The 14,901-nt window shown below is 44.5% G+C and overlaps 7 protein-coding genes across 7 annotated transcripts; 5 read left to right on the top strand and 2 right to left on the bottom strand.

Annotated features, from left to right (window-relative positions):
* Nucleotides 1-365: 365 nt before the first annotated feature.
* On the top strand, nt 366-3,748 carry VTP01DRAFT_2273 (uncharacterized protein; the record flags this gene model as incomplete). The annotated part of the gene is made up of 7 exons (XM_069380716.1): nt 366-518; nt 602-708; nt 778-848; nt 915-1,076; nt 1,139-1,712; nt 1,795-2,956; nt 3,632-3,748. 7 exons carry the CDS (start codon nt 366-368, stop codon nt 3,746-3,748), a joined length of 2,346 nt encoding a protein of 781 aa, XP_069237776.1.
* An 11-nt stretch (nt 3,749-3,759) lies between these two features.
* On the bottom strand, nt 3,760-4,194 carry VTP01DRAFT_2272 (uncharacterized protein; the record flags this gene model as incomplete). Its single annotated transcript, XM_069380715.1, has 2 exons — nt 3,760-4,049; nt 4,131-4,194. The coding sequence occupies 2 exons, from the start codon at nt 4,192-4,194 to the stop codon at nt 3,760-3,762; spliced, it is 354 nt and encodes a 117-aa protein (XP_069237775.1).
* A 1,190-nt stretch (nt 4,195-5,384) lies between these two features.
* On the top strand, nt 5,385-5,859 carry VTP01DRAFT_2271 (uncharacterized protein; the record flags this gene model as incomplete). The annotated part of the gene is made up of 3 exons (XM_069380714.1): nt 5,385-5,486; nt 5,553-5,748; nt 5,819-5,859. 3 exons carry the CDS (start codon nt 5,385-5,387, stop codon nt 5,857-5,859), a joined length of 339 nt encoding a protein of 112 aa, XP_069237774.1.
* Nucleotides 5,860-5,984: 125 nt separating this feature from the next.
* Nucleotides 5,985-7,130, top strand: VTP01DRAFT_2270 (uncharacterized protein; the record flags this gene model as incomplete). The annotated part of the gene is made up of 4 exons (XM_069380713.1): nt 5,985-6,135; nt 6,402-6,620; nt 6,863-6,927; nt 6,999-7,130. 4 exons carry the CDS (start codon nt 5,985-5,987, stop codon nt 7,128-7,130), a joined length of 567 nt encoding a protein of 188 aa, XP_069237773.1.
* Nucleotides 7,131-9,441: 2,311 nt separating this feature from the next.
* Nucleotides 9,442-10,234, top strand: VTP01DRAFT_2269 (uncharacterized protein; the record flags this gene model as incomplete). Its single annotated transcript, XM_069380711.1, has 3 exons — nt 9,442-9,563; nt 9,642-9,775; nt 9,915-10,234. The coding sequence occupies 3 exons, from the start codon at nt 9,442-9,444 to the stop codon at nt 10,232-10,234; spliced, it is 576 nt and encodes a 191-aa protein (XP_069237772.1).
* Nucleotides 10,235-11,372: 1,138 nt separating this feature from the next.
* VTP01DRAFT_2268 (uncharacterized protein) lies at nt 11,373-11,729 on the bottom strand (the record flags this gene model as incomplete). Its single annotated transcript, XM_069380710.1, has 2 exons — nt 11,373-11,492; nt 11,571-11,729. The coding sequence occupies 2 exons, from the start codon at nt 11,727-11,729 to the stop codon at nt 11,373-11,375; spliced, it is 279 nt and encodes a 92-aa protein (XP_069237771.1).
* A 2,053-nt stretch (nt 11,730-13,782) lies between these two features.
* On the top strand, nt 13,783-14,667 carry VTP01DRAFT_2267 (uncharacterized protein; the record flags this gene model as incomplete). The annotated part of the gene is made up of 1 exon (XM_069380709.1): nt 13,783-14,667. The coding sequence occupies one exon, from the start codon at nt 13,783-13,785 to the stop codon at nt 14,665-14,667; it is 885 nt and encodes a 294-aa protein (XP_069237770.1).
* Nucleotides 14,668-14,901: the final 234 nt, after the last annotated feature.

The raw sequence follows: 14,901 nt of genomic DNA, 5'->3' as shown, positions 1-14,901 counted from the left end.
AATAAAAGAAAACTATGCAAGACAATACACATAAAGATCAATCATCCTGCTCCTATGAATGCTCAGGGCCATAAAGTTTATGTATTGATATGTGCAATGACACCACGCACGGTTGTATACTCAATATGAAGATGGTCAAATGTGACATCAAATCGAAGTCATGCCTATTCATTGATAGGAAGGAGTGTGCATAACTGCTTCTTTTTCCCAGTGTTACTTCTTATCGCCAAAACGCCGTGTTCTACTCTTGTTTCTATTTTACTCTCGATAATCACATTGATTTTTTTCGTGTGAAGAACAAGTTACAAATTGAGGATATCTGTCATCTATCTGTCTTTATCTTTCTGTGTATAAAATAATCGACGATGAAAGAGGATACTCCTATCATTCTGGATTACAAACGCACCACCTTTCGTGACCAGCTATCGAGACATTGGCGAAGACTGCCTCGTTACATGGCGAGATCTATTGTGAAAGCGTTCCCTATCCTTACATGGAGCACTCGATACAAGCTGTCGGTAAGATGCTGGAAGGATTTACACATTTACACACAATTCTACTACTTACGCTGCTGCTGCTGCTGCTATTTTCTTTTCATCAGTGGTTGTTGCAAGACGTCATTGCCGGGGTGACCGTTGGCATGGTCATGGTGCCTCAGGGGATTGCCTATGCAAAAATTGCAAATCTAGAACCACAGTATGGGCTCTAGTAAGTCACCTGCTGCCATGTACTTGTTTGGTCGCAAAAAAAGATATTCACACCAAAGCAATCTACAAGCACCGGGTTCGTAGGTTCTGCTTTGTATTGCCTGTTCGGTACATCCAAAGATATAAGCGTGGGACCTATCAGTAAGATTTAATGGTCTTATTGTTTCAAGAAGGGATATCGGGTGCTAATTTACATTTTAAACATAGCTGTCGTATCCTTGCTGGTAGGAACAGCTGTGGCAAATGTTACTGCTGCGCATCCGGACGTTGCAGGACCACAAGTAGCAATTTACCTGTCCCTGGTTGCGGGCATTATTTTGACGCTGATTGGCGTGGCTCGTCTTGGTATCTTGATCGACTTTATACCAGGTTAAATTGATTAAAATATGCGTATCGTTGTTGTTTATACTGATGATAATCTACCTACGTAGCGCCCGTGATTGCTGGGTACATGACAGGATCGGCTATAACAATTAGTTTGGGAGAATGGGGCAACTTGACAGGCATTGATATAGAAACTCACCAGCAGGCACCGTATCAAATCCTTGGCGGCTTGTTCAGCCGCCTACCGCAGATTCAAGTCGACGCTGCATTTGGATTCGTGGGATTGTTCTTCTTGTATCTTGCAAGGTTCTTAAGCACTAAGCTGTCAACCAGATTCTCTCGGTTTCAAAAACTTTATTTCTACTTTGGAATCATGCGAAGCGGCGTGCTGGTCATTTTTGCGACGCTGATATCTTTTCTTATCAATATGCATCGAATGTCTCCCAGTCCTTTTCGGATCATTCAAGATGTTCCCGCTGGATTCGAAGCTGTTGGTGTCCCACAACTAGACCTGGATATCATGGATCATCTGGGAGCACTGTTGCCTTCCATCATCCTTATCTTGATCTTGGAACACATGTCGGTTGCAAAATCGTTTGCAAGGATGGCAGATTACACCATCGACGCTAATCAGGAGATATTGGCTATTGGTATCAGCAACATTGTTGGCTCGTTCCTTGGGTAAAGTATAACAGACTATGTGTTACATACCCAGATGTTTTTAAATCAAAAATTGACTATATTGTCTTCTTTCTTCTGGAAGTGCATTTCCAGGGACGGGAGCGTTTAGCCGGACAGCTATCATGGCCAGGTCGGGGGTCAAGTCGCCGCTCGCTAGCATCTTTACGTCAGCCGTTGTAGTCTTGGCGTTGTACGTGCTGACTCCAGCATTTTACTACATTCCTGAATCCTCGCTGGCCGCAGTGATTATCCATGCGGTGTCGGATCTGGTGACAGGTCCGCGGTACCTCAAGGATTTGTGGAAAACGAGCAAGCTAGAGTTTCTCGTCTTTGTATCAACCGTACTTGTTACTTTCTTTGCCGACGTAGAAACGGGTATCTACGTCGCGGTCGCGCTTTCGTTATTTGCGATGCTGCTCCAGCTTGCCAGGCCCTCGGTCACAAACCTCGCTCGAGCGCCGTTGATGGATTCTAGAAGCAGTAGCAACGCCAGCAGGAGCAATCTATCATTCTGTGATGGCTGCCACACACACTATGTATACGTTGACGAGCAGGATGCAAATTTTCAGAAGTACAGCGAGTCTCTAGAGCCCATAGGTATTCTCGCCTTTCGGCTCTCAAGTCCTCTACTTTACCCCAACGCTGGATACGTGACGGAAAGGCTGGTCCAGACAGTAAAGTTGCGCACACGCAAAGGGGATGCAAGTCATCAGCAGCAGCAGCAGCAGCAGCGGCCGCCAAACGATGTATTGTGGAATCAGAAACCGGCAGCATCCTCCTCCGCAACCAGCCCAGCCGAGCAAGAGACGTTGCGCGCTATCGTGTTTGATTTCGCGGCTGTTACACGGATCGATTCCACTGCGCTCCAATCACTCAAAGGCGCACGAGACTCTATTGACAGATATGCAGGACACGCTGTTGAGTGGCATTTTGCCAGCATCCCCAACGCACAAGTACGAAATGATTTGATACTTTGGGGATTTGGAGACCTGGGTGACGACCATCCTCTTGAGAGTGTCGCGACTAGTAACCACTCCAGCAGCGTCCAAGATATTACAGAGAAGACCCAAGACGATGTTACGGATGCCAAAGATGCACTATCGTTTAACATGACTGATAAGCTATACATCAAAGAGGATGCCACACAGACAAATCCCAACAAGTCCATGGTAGTTTTGTTGGATCTATTGAATCGTCTCCCAAGAGACCGATATCCTTGCTTCCACTGGAATGTTGATGGGGCCGTGACATCTATCTGTGAGCGATGGAGGAATCGCCAGCGGCTATCACCTTAGTGACAAGATAGTTACATTGTTGTATATACTTGATATTTTGATTTTTCTGTCTGTTGTTTCCAAAAGGAAATTGAAAAAGATGCAACAAAATCAATTCTGAGTATTGAGCATTGAATGAAAGAACATATTTGCTTTAATCTATTGAGTTGTAGAGCATGGATCGGGTTCAGCTTTGTGAAAACAAATGTTGCTTTATTTAATTAATTTAGGTGCTGCTTTAGCAAATATTGGTGAAATTCAACCACACTAGCTCTGCTTTTCCTTGCCTCTCTGCTCAGATCAATGAGTTCTGTTCTTTCCTTTGCAAATAAACGGATATCTCTGTTTTAGTACCATGGCTTCACATCCTACTGTGTTTGCGTTTTTGATGATGGAACCTGTCATTTACCATTTGGAAATATATATGCATAATATTGAGTAGTATTGCTAGTTATGATGACAGAATAATGTACGTCGAGAGATCTAAGTCTTGAGGCACTGACTAACGTTGCAAGAAAAGCTTATCCTGTATTGACTTTTTGCAGAGGCAGGTGTCTAATGCTGGTTACACTATAGCGGATGCATCCGTACAACAAGCTGCAGCCATGATGCGTTAAATACCTAAAAATGGGCAGATGGTTTTAGAACCATTCATGTTTTATTGAGGCTTTAATGTTAACAGTAACACATAATGCTACATACGATGCTGTAGAAATAGAATATATAAAAAGCAAGTTTCGAGATCACATCCACTCTTCTTGATTATAATCTTTTTACATGAGCAAGCCAGCAGCTGCGACGAGGACTGCAGAGACAGCGACGGCAACACCAGTGACAGGCTGGACAGAGGAAGCAGAGTTCTTGCCTGCGGCTTGAGCAATGGATTGGCTAGCTCTGGCAATTTCACTGCTAATGCTCTGTTGCATCTCAGTAGGGAGTGCGTTCATGGCAGATTGGACCCAGGAGGAGATCTCAGCACCACCACCGTTGCTGTAGTAGCTCATGAAGCTCTGGATTGCATCGGGGTTAACATCAGTTGGAATGGCCGGGGCTGGTGTAGCGGCTAACGGTGGCGGATCAATGGGTTAGTAACTGGTGCTATTATCCAATGCCCGCATAAACAAATCACTACAGCGTTACATACATTGAGCCAACGAAGGGGTGATTGCAACGGCAAAAGTAGCAAGGATTGCGAGGGACTTGACCATGGTTTACGAACGACGACTAGATGCGAAAAAAGGGGAAGAAGAAGAGGTGAGAATACAGCATGTACGGACAGGTTTGTTTTTGCCTTATATTAGAATTCAGGTTGCACAAGCGTAATGACCTTTCCGGAAAATGTTCTCGTTCCTCTGACACAACTGTGGCTGTGGGGAGATGGCATACATACTCACCTTGATCTGCCTACAAGTTATGACTTTTTGATTGTGAGCGGTAAAGCTCACCACAGCAACGGTAATCCCATGAGCTAATGACTGGTGCAATTTTGCATTATCGTTGGACGATCATAACTTTCATTATAGCCCAATGTGTATCACATTTGACAAAAGTCATGGTCGAGACGGGCGACTTGCCAAATCAGTGGTGATTGTGCCCTCGTTGCTCCGCGATTAATGTGGCGCAGCGCTGCGTACTTATCCCGTTGACAACCCAAAAGGGTACGATCAGAGAATGAATGACTGCCCGAGTTCTGCGTTGGCACAGAGTACATAGAAATAAGCTGCTGGTCAGCGAAGCTTGGCACCAGTGATTTATGTTGTCATTGTCTATTATTACATTTTCGGCATCGACTCTTACAAACAAAGGGGCTGGACCGATGCCAACTTTTGATTTGTTACCAACGCCTCTTTCTGAGTGATCTGCACTTTTCTCCTTTGTGCAACATACGCAGCACCTTAATTAATATAGCAGCAACGCCTTTTCACAAAGCAGAATCTGATCCATGCTGTCCAATCCAATCAATTAAAGCAAGTCATTGTGTGCAGAACAATCACTCAACGTTAAGAATCGATCTTGTTGTATCTTCCATCAATTTCCTTTCTGCAAACAACAGACAAAAGAAATCAACATATCAAGTATATACAACAGAGTATGTAACCATCTTGTCACTAAGATGACATCCATCGCTCACAGACAGATGTTACGGCCATGTTAAATATTCCAGTGGAAGCCTGAAGTATTGACTTGCACCAGGCCATGAGATTCAATAAATGGGATCGCAAAGTTAGCGCAGAAGAAAGAATTTCAGGCTGCTGTACCCAGATTGGCAGCTGGTTTTGAGATCACCGATAGCCATGAAAACTAAGATACGAGAAAGGATACCCATTGGACGCGCAATGCTGCATAACCAGTGCTTACACCCTCTTGTGGCCTGTTTTTGCGAAGCCTTTCGAGTTTCATGAGAAGCATTACGCGATCTCGCGCTACAAGACGATCATTGACGAGCACTTGTCCGGAGACGATAAAGATGTTTACAAACGGAGCTCAAGCTATGGAGGACGTCGGCCAGATGTTCTATTTTTTGGACTGACTGAAAGCGAAAGCAAACCGAGGTGAACGCTATCAGTACAAGCACTGGATACGTGAACCGAACGTCAATGAAGAAGGAAGGCGCTTGATAGAATCCTTGCAGCAGCGTGATTCTGGACATAGCGTCACCGATGCATCCAACGACAACCAGCCATGGATACAGGAGCGCAATAATATCATGTCTCTTTCAGCAAATATCAAAGCGAAGCCAAGATCGAGGTTGATTTTCTCAGGTCTTGCTGATAGAAACTGACATATAAGATCTATGTCTTTAATGCAAGCTTCGGCGTCATTGATTTTCAGGACTGGTTCATTCGGCAGATGAGTTGTTACACACTCCCTAGCCATCCTGTTCCTGAACCCGCGGCAACACAGTACGATGATGTGGAACGTGTTCAGCACGAGTCTTTGTAGTGTATTCGCCGACCAATATCTCAACTGCAATGTGAAATTAACTAGCTAGGAGTTTATGGATATTGTGCATATCGTCTCCGAGGTGGAAAACGGCAAGGTCACAAGAGATATAACCCAGTTCCGCTCGTTGATGATCGCCGAAATGCTGAATTCGATTGAAGCGCCTAGCCGTCCAAATCTGGAAAAGATGGCGGCCGACCTAAAATGTTTGTATGGTTGTTTGTATTGCAGTGGCAATGGTAGTATGGCGACCTGCACATACATGTCAACTGAAAGACGGGAAGGAAACGTAAGCACCCTGAAGCTGGCAAGGTACACCGCAAAATATCTCATTAGACGTTTACAGCTTCAACCGTCAGCATCAATTTCTTTGAAAAACTAGTAATGGCGCTAGTCAGCAGTGGCATCCACCCTCTAGTAGCAGGAAGCGATAGATAGATCTGTAAGAGTCCTGTTTATTGTCTTCCTACAGTTGAACAAAGGAAGTCCACTGTGGTTGCAAACAGTGACAGCACTAGCTCATCTGACGAGAGCGACAAACATCCGATTCCGCATAAACATCCTCGCCGACGAAGCTCTTACAACTATTTGCACTCAGGTGGCATGGTGACCTTCACACCTAAAAAAGGATATCCATTTGATTTGTTTGTTGTGGACGTAAAGAAAGAACGGGATCAAGGAAACGGCCATCGTAACTCACCTTGTTTTTCTCTCTTGCAAGGTGTTCAATAATTTCCTGGCATCTCCCGGACGAGCGGTTTCCCCTGCTAAAATCTGCGACATGATTATAAGAACTGTTGTCGTCGCTCCCAGAGGTCCCTTCGCAACAACAGCTTTTTCACCGGCCTGCGTGCACCTTTGAACGCGATTATATGGGTTATTTACCTTTGGGTCCATCGTGTTCAGCATTCGCAAATCGTTTCGATGACCAAGTTGAATTCTCGCACTGTTCCCTCGATTACCAGTCGGATTTTTCAATTGATTGCAGGCCATATCAAGTAAGAGGACATGATGATCGGTTAGCAAAAACGGAATTTTTACGAGGATCGTTCTAATCGAAATAATCTAGGCGGTTATCAAGGCAGAGGCAAGAATCGTGAGCGTGTCGTCGTTGAAGTCGACGAATCCAAGTTTGGAAAACGCAAATATCATTAAGGGCCATCAAGTTGAAGGCGTTTGGGTAGTAGGCGGTGTCGAGTGAACACCTGAAAGGAGGATATTCTTGGCCACCGTTCCCGATAGATCGGTCGATACCTTGCATACTTGCACTCCGTATAACCCTAGTTTCTCACAGTCATTGATTTCTCGCCAAATTTCCGAAGGAAGTTTTATATGCATCAACAACGAGAATATTGATGAACATTGCAAATGCATCGTCTTTTCGAAAGCCTGTCAATAGTCAAGGGTTCATAATACCCATGCAGTACCACAGAAAGTTAAAAGTTATTGAGTGATCTAGTCCGGGGTTCCATTTGATAGGGCTCCTCTGAGAAATCAACTCTCCGTGCCGCAACGCATCATGTAATGTGACCTTTCACGAACTTGTTCACAGGCATAAGTCGGTTTATCACTTCAACTTTGAATGGACCAATGGCTGGCGAGAGGCTGGCTATTCCATCACGGAGTCGTTGCTCGCGATCCGTTCGCGGACTCTTCAACTTGTCATTTCAACAAAGCGGGTCAAAGAGCGGGCGAGAGGCAGACTACAAGGGAGGAAAATGCTGCTGATCACACATAGCGCAAAAAGCACATGCTTATCAACGAAAAGGCAACATCAACTGCTGTAACATGATGCGCGTTATATAAGATTGTTTAGCGAACAAGGTCTAAAGCAATGTTAAATTCTGTAGCCAGAGACGACCACAGTGGTCTTTGCAGTGCCTAAAGCGCGGGGTAAAGCAATCACAAATCTTACTAACAGCTATGTATCCAGAAGCCTTGTATGTACAGCAAAGATCGGTCGGATTTTCACGAAAAATTATTGAATATGCGAATACAATCAGCAATGCAGGAGCAGAACATCTTGAATGACGCCATTGTGCATGAGTCCAAATGAGATGGCGAACTTTCTCTTTACCAATACGACTGCGTTTGGATCAAGGCGATACAGACCGCTAAACTCCACCATACCGCCATAAATAAAGGTGCCTTCCAGATTCGATCTTAGAACGCAAGGGATCTTTTCAAAGGGACAAGTTTTATATAAAAGGAGCCAATGCAAACTTGTTTTTCGTATTCGCGAAGTACGCCGAGAAGACATTCGTTGTTTATCTTCTTGCATATATTGTACTCGAATTTGCTTCCTGCGTCCAGTCCGAAAACGTCGTCACCGTCCACTGTCCATTTCATGGTGCACAGTGATGAATTTTCAACCGTGAAGATATTGGAGTGCTCAAAGCACCACAGTTACCACCAACATTTTTGGACCTGGAGACTTCCGTGGCGGATCGGCCAGGTGACTTATCAATTTGCATCATATGCCTTTATCTTAATTGATTAAACATTAATGTTTAGCTAAGATGTACATATATAATCTACCTTCACATTCCCAAGCTGTTCCTTTTTTCATACGCTGGATACCTTCATTGACCATATACAATGAGTTAATCCACAGGATTAACCGTGTACAGCACGGCAAACCTTTGGAAAAGCGTAGTGTGTCAAAGTTATCCAGACATACACGATAGGGCTCTTGTGTCGATGATCGTCACTGAAATCTTTGACAGGGTAAGAGATGTGAAAATTAGAATCAAGAAGAGCACACAGGTTTCTAATACAGTCAATCAAGAAACAATATCGACATGCAATATGCACAGATGGCAAGTAAAAAGGTAGGTAGTCTGGACTCCATGGAAGGAATTGGTGCCTCGGCGGGCTGTGGGAATCCTTACTCACTTATTCTGGTGGACTCACAAGCCCTTCATAATCTTGCTTCTTTGTCATCCAATATAGCTTGATGAAGTCGGCTACTCAACATTTGCGGTCTTTTTTTGTTATCTTCGAGGGGAAAGCTATTATCTACTGAACATAGCGTGCCCTTGATGTTGTAAGCGTTGGCAAGAATGAAGACGACGTACTTGCAAATTGATGTACGTGTTGTATATAAAGCTAGACAATGGAAGACATGAATATGTATGGATAGATTGAAGGACGAGGCATTTGGTGGAGAGACGAAAAGGCACACGGTTAGTGTGCATAAATACATATTTATTTGGTAGATCCGGCGCCGTTAACATTCAGCAATGGAAATAATGAGCAGTAACTTTAACATTGCTTGCTTGATGAATGTCTCATTCAGACAGTTTTTTCGTTGGTCAGTTTGCAAGATATCAATAAATGTATGTATCTCTGTCGAATGCTATCCTTACTGCCATTTTGGAAAGTGCAGAAAACAAAAAGAAAGGTTAGGAATTATATAGTCCATTTCTTGTTTGCTATCCTGTTGTTTGGAGTCAGCGATGAAACTCACACAGAGTCCCAAATTTTCATTCTTCCGCTCCTTTGCCTGAACCATGCAAGCTCGAAACCTTCTGACGCGACGGTTCCTAATCACAGTGACGACAAGGAGACCGCCTGAAGGAGCACGCCTGCGACCAGTGCCAGTCGTCTTGGTGGAGACGGATACACCCAGCCAGTAATTATCAAACTTGATTGAGCGCGGCGGTCGCGACATGCCACGAACCTGAATGCACACACGCATAGTTCATTGTAGGTTATCTGAAAAATGGCAAGAGCGCCTCGGAAAGTTTGCGTTCAAATCAGCTGTGGCGTCTTTGCGTCGTCAGCAGGATGGAAATGATAGCAACAATGGCGACGGCAAGAAATTGTTGGACACTTGGTACCAAGGTAATGGCGCATTGATCTGCGGGGAGAATCCCGGAAAAAGAAAGAAGACAGACAATCACTGCTGTCCACCATGTGTGTTGCTCTCCTCATCTTGTCTCCCTTTGCTGACCCCACATTTATTTTTCCATACACACGACAGAGCTCCGAGGCGAATCCGAGAGTCTTCGGGATTTCCCTCCTATTATGGTGGCACATGGGCTCGCGGCTTGGAGAGTGTGTCAAAAGTACGTTGCCAATCAACCGGTAACCGGACTAGTGTTGGCTGCCGGACCTAGCAACGCAAGCATTGCAGCAGCAATGCCGAAAACAGACTTTGAGCCTTACTTCCCTCTGGCTGTCGTCGCAAAGGAGGCTGTTGAGGAATCCAGTGAAGATATTGAACATCTAACCGTCGAGGACGATGAGAACCACGAAGAGATTATGAACAAGGCAGTATCCTGGATTGAAGAGTGCTTTTGAAGAAAAAAAGTAAAACAAAGATAGACAGGAAAGATTATGTTTGCTTCTTGCAAGAATTGCTCAAAGCACGGGTGATTATGCTCTGCGACGTTTATCGTTGTAATGTTTTTAGGATGTCTGTGCATTTCGTTGCCTTGAGCGCCACACTCTCTATTGCGCGCCAACACGAAGAAGGAGTGGAAACTTCCCCAAGCACAACAAGAGAGAATGTGTGTGAATATATGTGAATATATGTGTGTGCTCAACATTTGGAGATGCTGAATACGGTGTAAATTAAGCATCTCCGTCTCATCTCCGTGTTTTGCCAATAACTTTGCTGCAAGAGTGTTACGTGTGAAGAGGTTTAGAGTTTCCAAGGGGTTGGGGATATTTTCTTTTAAACCCAAAAAGCTTCTTTCACATAGAGTTTGGCTTTGTCTGAGTCCATCTCCTGGGAAATTCGGGGAGTAACGACAAGGCGGTTATGTATCTGGAAAGTACAGAGGCTTCTGCGTTCATGCAGAGTGATGTAGCAAAACATTCTAAAAGAGAGCCATGGGAATAATGACAGGGATTGACCAACCTTATTCCACAGGACTGCAGCGGGAGAAGACGCAAGGTTTTCACTTATCACTAAGCAATCTTTTATCTTTGTTACCTATGCAGACTCTGTGTATGCATTTGTTCAACAAGGCCAGAACTTTCCATGTGGTAAAAGGGAAAATGAGGGCATCTAGGGGTAAATGAAAAATCTCTGGGTTCTATTCCTGTTCTATCGGTAGCTGCTGGTGCTGCTGGCCACTACTCGTATACTAAATAGCGTTTTCCGATGACTCTATTGCGCGGAATTAGCCGGTCTTTTTGGGTTTGTTTGTGATCAGCAACGGGATCCTGCTGAGTGAGTTAGTCTTTAAAGTGTACATATGTTATGCACTTTCTATATGAAGCGACAGTGACACCGTCGTGCTCAAGTCCGTTTTGTTGATGAGGAACACTAGCCTTGCACTGCGCCGTTATGCAAACGACAACATCCAGCTGCCTGCACTTTATCCTTCTCTGAAAAAGTCGCGATCTTATTACATATGAAATTGATACAGTGCAGAAGGACGGGCGTATCTTGCTTGGAATAAAAGTGCATAAGAAGGAGGGGTCTGTGCAGCTATGCGCCTTTGGCCTTGTTGTAGATTATCAAGACAGGCAGGTAAACTTTTTTGTTTTGAGGCAAACAAACGATCGGCGATTGAGGGGCCGCTGCTGCAGCAGATACATAGCCAAGGTTCTGCAAAAGGCAGAAAACAATGTAAATGCCTACATCGCTGCTACTGCCCCTTTAGCATGTTTTTCTTTTTTTACATACCAGCGAACATAAGGCATGCAAGACATGTGTATATGTAGCTGAAAAGTGAGCGATCATCTGATCATGGTAACATGGCACGCGCAGTGAGCCTCCTCGTGCGTCGAGCTGCCCTGAGCTGCCTTTAGATTTGAATTGCACATGTGTCTCAAGGCCTGTCATGATTGTAAATAGCAGGGTGTTTTAGCCGCATCTGCATGCATGGCATTATCCTGATAGGTCCAGGATGGGTCTCAAAATTCTTGGAGGGACTAAACTGCCCCGGCAGCAGACGATGTCGTCCATTACCATTACTCCTAGTCCTGCTGGAATCCCCATTCTGGACTCTGTGATATCTACTGGTCACAAGTATTAATGAGCTTCCTTATGAAATTTTTCGGTGTCGTTCTAAGAGCCTTTGTTCGACTGTTTCCAGCAGAACCCAGGTTCTCTGCCCTTATCCTTTGCAAGAAAATGATGATAATTAACAACATAAAATAAGATCTTTACGGATCCCGATATTAAGTGAATAATTGGCTTTGTCAACTGACTCGCGGAAAATGTTGTAAAGAAGTAAATAAAACCAAATGGCTATCTTCCCCCTCCCCCAAGCACACGCACAAATGTACCCGGTACGTGGACCTATTAATAATCCTAAACGCCACCTTGTTACACTCAGAGATGATTGAAAAATCTTGCGGCAAATACGCGCGATCCGTTATCAACCAGCTTTCGACAGGATTCCATTGAAAATAGGAGTGTCGCATTGCTACACTTTTTTTCTAATAGCAAGCATGAGAAACTGGTGCAAAACTAAAGTCCACCACCCAGCAGCAACAACAGCTGCAGAAAATTAAAGATCCAACAGAAAGAAAGCAAAAAAAAAGAAGAGTGTGGAAAAGAGGGAACTCAATAGAAAAGCGACGGCGATCTCCAGAAATTACTAGCAGTTTCTATTTCACACCTTGTCTACTCGTAGAAAGTGTTAGAAAAAAAATACAGCCATCGTTATCCACGCTCATCATCTGTAGCAAAACAAGCTAATATTACACAAACGCTTGTGTACTGTTGCAGTGGCAATATATGATTATTTACATGCGCCTTGAGTATAGAGTATGTGTGTGGCAACAAATGAAATAAGGTTGGCAAGTTAACCGACTGTGTGGAAGCTCCCCTCTCTTTCAAGCAAAGTCCTTAATTTAGCGTGACGATTTTTTATGTGACAACCTGCTGACCTTTTGGGATGGGTTTGGAGAGCACCAAAATAACGGAAAATGATCCATATGGAGATTGATTGGGGAAAATGCAGATTTAGAAAAAAAACGGCATCAGGTACTTTTTTGGATCAACACCCTGATCTCCCTGAACAGCACAACAATCGATAAATCGTCGCTATTGTCCTGATTTTTAGCTTTAGATTTGTTAAAATTGCGACGACAGAATATGATTGAAAAAAAAAAACCTATAGTAATTTCTTCGATCGATCCGCAACACCCCTCCTTAACTTAATCCAGAAGAATCGAATTCTTTCCCAGTCGCCCGATAACACCACTAAAACGCCACACAATTCGCATCCTAGACTCAAAATAAACAGTAAACTGGCGTAAAAATTAGCACCACTCGGAAAAAGGACGGCATGTACATGTGGTTTTTTTGTTGTGTATGCGTGTGTGTACCTGAGCGCGCGTGCGCGTGTGAATGCGGTCAAGGAAGGAGACACACACACACACACGCAATCTGCCCTGATTGTGTTAGCGAACTCAGGCTGCAGAGACACAGAGTAAAAGCAAACCAACAAACGCAAAAAAAACGAGGGGTTATCCCATGTCATGGAAACTAAAACCCCAATTTGGCTATTGTAACCAGCCTGTATTAGACCTGACTTGCAACATCCAAGAATACGTGGTCATCCTTTCTTAACTTTATACTTCAAGATCACCTTGACCGTCATCTGGTCACGATATAAAAGAAAAAGCAAGGGCCTTTTTTTCGGACCTGGGTTTAGGAAATGCCGCAATTTTAGAAAATGCGCATTTTCGAGTTTTAGGTTAAAACCGCATTTTTGCTGGGTTGCCAAGAATGAATCCGCATTTTGCCATTTCTCCCACCAAAAGAAATGCGTGTTTCGTTAGTGCGAAACTTTAATCTGAGAAACCGATAAAAGCCAAATTTCGATTTTCCTGAATTTTGGCATTTCTTTTCCCTTCATCCTTCTTCAAATTTCCCCTCACCGACTATGATGGAAACTTACTTTGGACATATCAAAACACCCCAAGATGCACTCATTATATTCGAAGCCTGCCGCCGCGGGCAACTACACCGGGTACAGCGCCGCCTTTCTTCTAAAGAAAGAGTCACGATACGGTCAGGCTCAGTCTTTGCTTGGGATGAAAACGAAGCCGGTATGCGACGCTGGACAGACGGTCGGACATGGTCACCCAGCCGTGTACTGGGCAGTTTCCTTACATATCGCGAACTTGACACAAAGCGCCGACCTCGGCGTAACAAGACAACTCCAGCATACTCCTACAAGCCCGATGGCCTAATCAAGCAAAGCTTCTCTATCTGTACTGCCACAAATCAGAAACTCCATCTTATTTCCTATTATACAAAGGCTGATGTCGTCGCCGGCCGCTTCCAGGTGCCCTCCATGGATAGACAGCTCAACGATATCATCGTACCAAAGGGTCTTTATCCGGAACTGAACCCACTCGAAACAAGCGGTGGTCACTCTGCGGCTATTCACAGCATGATGAGTTACAACAATCAGCATCGACAACAACAGCAACATCATCGAGAACAGCAACAGCAACAACATCTGATTCAACAGCAACCTGCCCCTCTTATCACTCGACCTTACCATACTACTCCACCTCCTTCGCTTTCATCTTCACCCGTTTCATCGGACGAGGAGGTAGCAAGTGACACGGCGTCCCCCGTGTTTAGCAGCACATTGTCCACACCTACATCCCTGTTACCTCCACCGATCTCAAGAAATAACTCTATCAGTGGTATTTCCACTACCACGTTCCAGTCACTCATGTTGCCCGCATGCTCGGATGCGGCTGCATCGGAAGATCGACGGCAACTTGATGCTCTGCGAGACGTGTTACGCTTGTAAAGAATGCTGTCGTTATGATATCCCAGAGTATGCTCGCTTTCCGTTCCTTCGTCGTTATGCCCCCCCCACTCTGTCGTCTCCCGGATGCATATATACACAGGCGCATCTAGCAGCGAACATTCTATGTACAGATCTTTTACTCTCTCTCTCTCTTCTTCCTAGCCTAGCCTTTCTCTACTAACTGGCTTGGTATCGTTCCCCGTGCTCTTTCCCTCTTGTCTTCATGCACCACAC

Source organism: Rhizomucor pusillus (genome assembly GCF_041956525.1).
Source record: "Rhizomucor pusillus strain CBS 183.67 unplaced genomic scaffold VTP01scaffold_12, whole genome shotgun sequence".
NCBI classification, from domain to species: domain Eukaryota; kingdom Fungi; phylum Mucoromycota; class Mucoromycetes; order Mucorales; family Lichtheimiaceae; genus Rhizomucor; species Rhizomucor pusillus.
The sequence above is the reverse complement of the archived record's forward strand: the minus strand, read 5'-3'. Positions and strand labels throughout refer to the sequence as shown.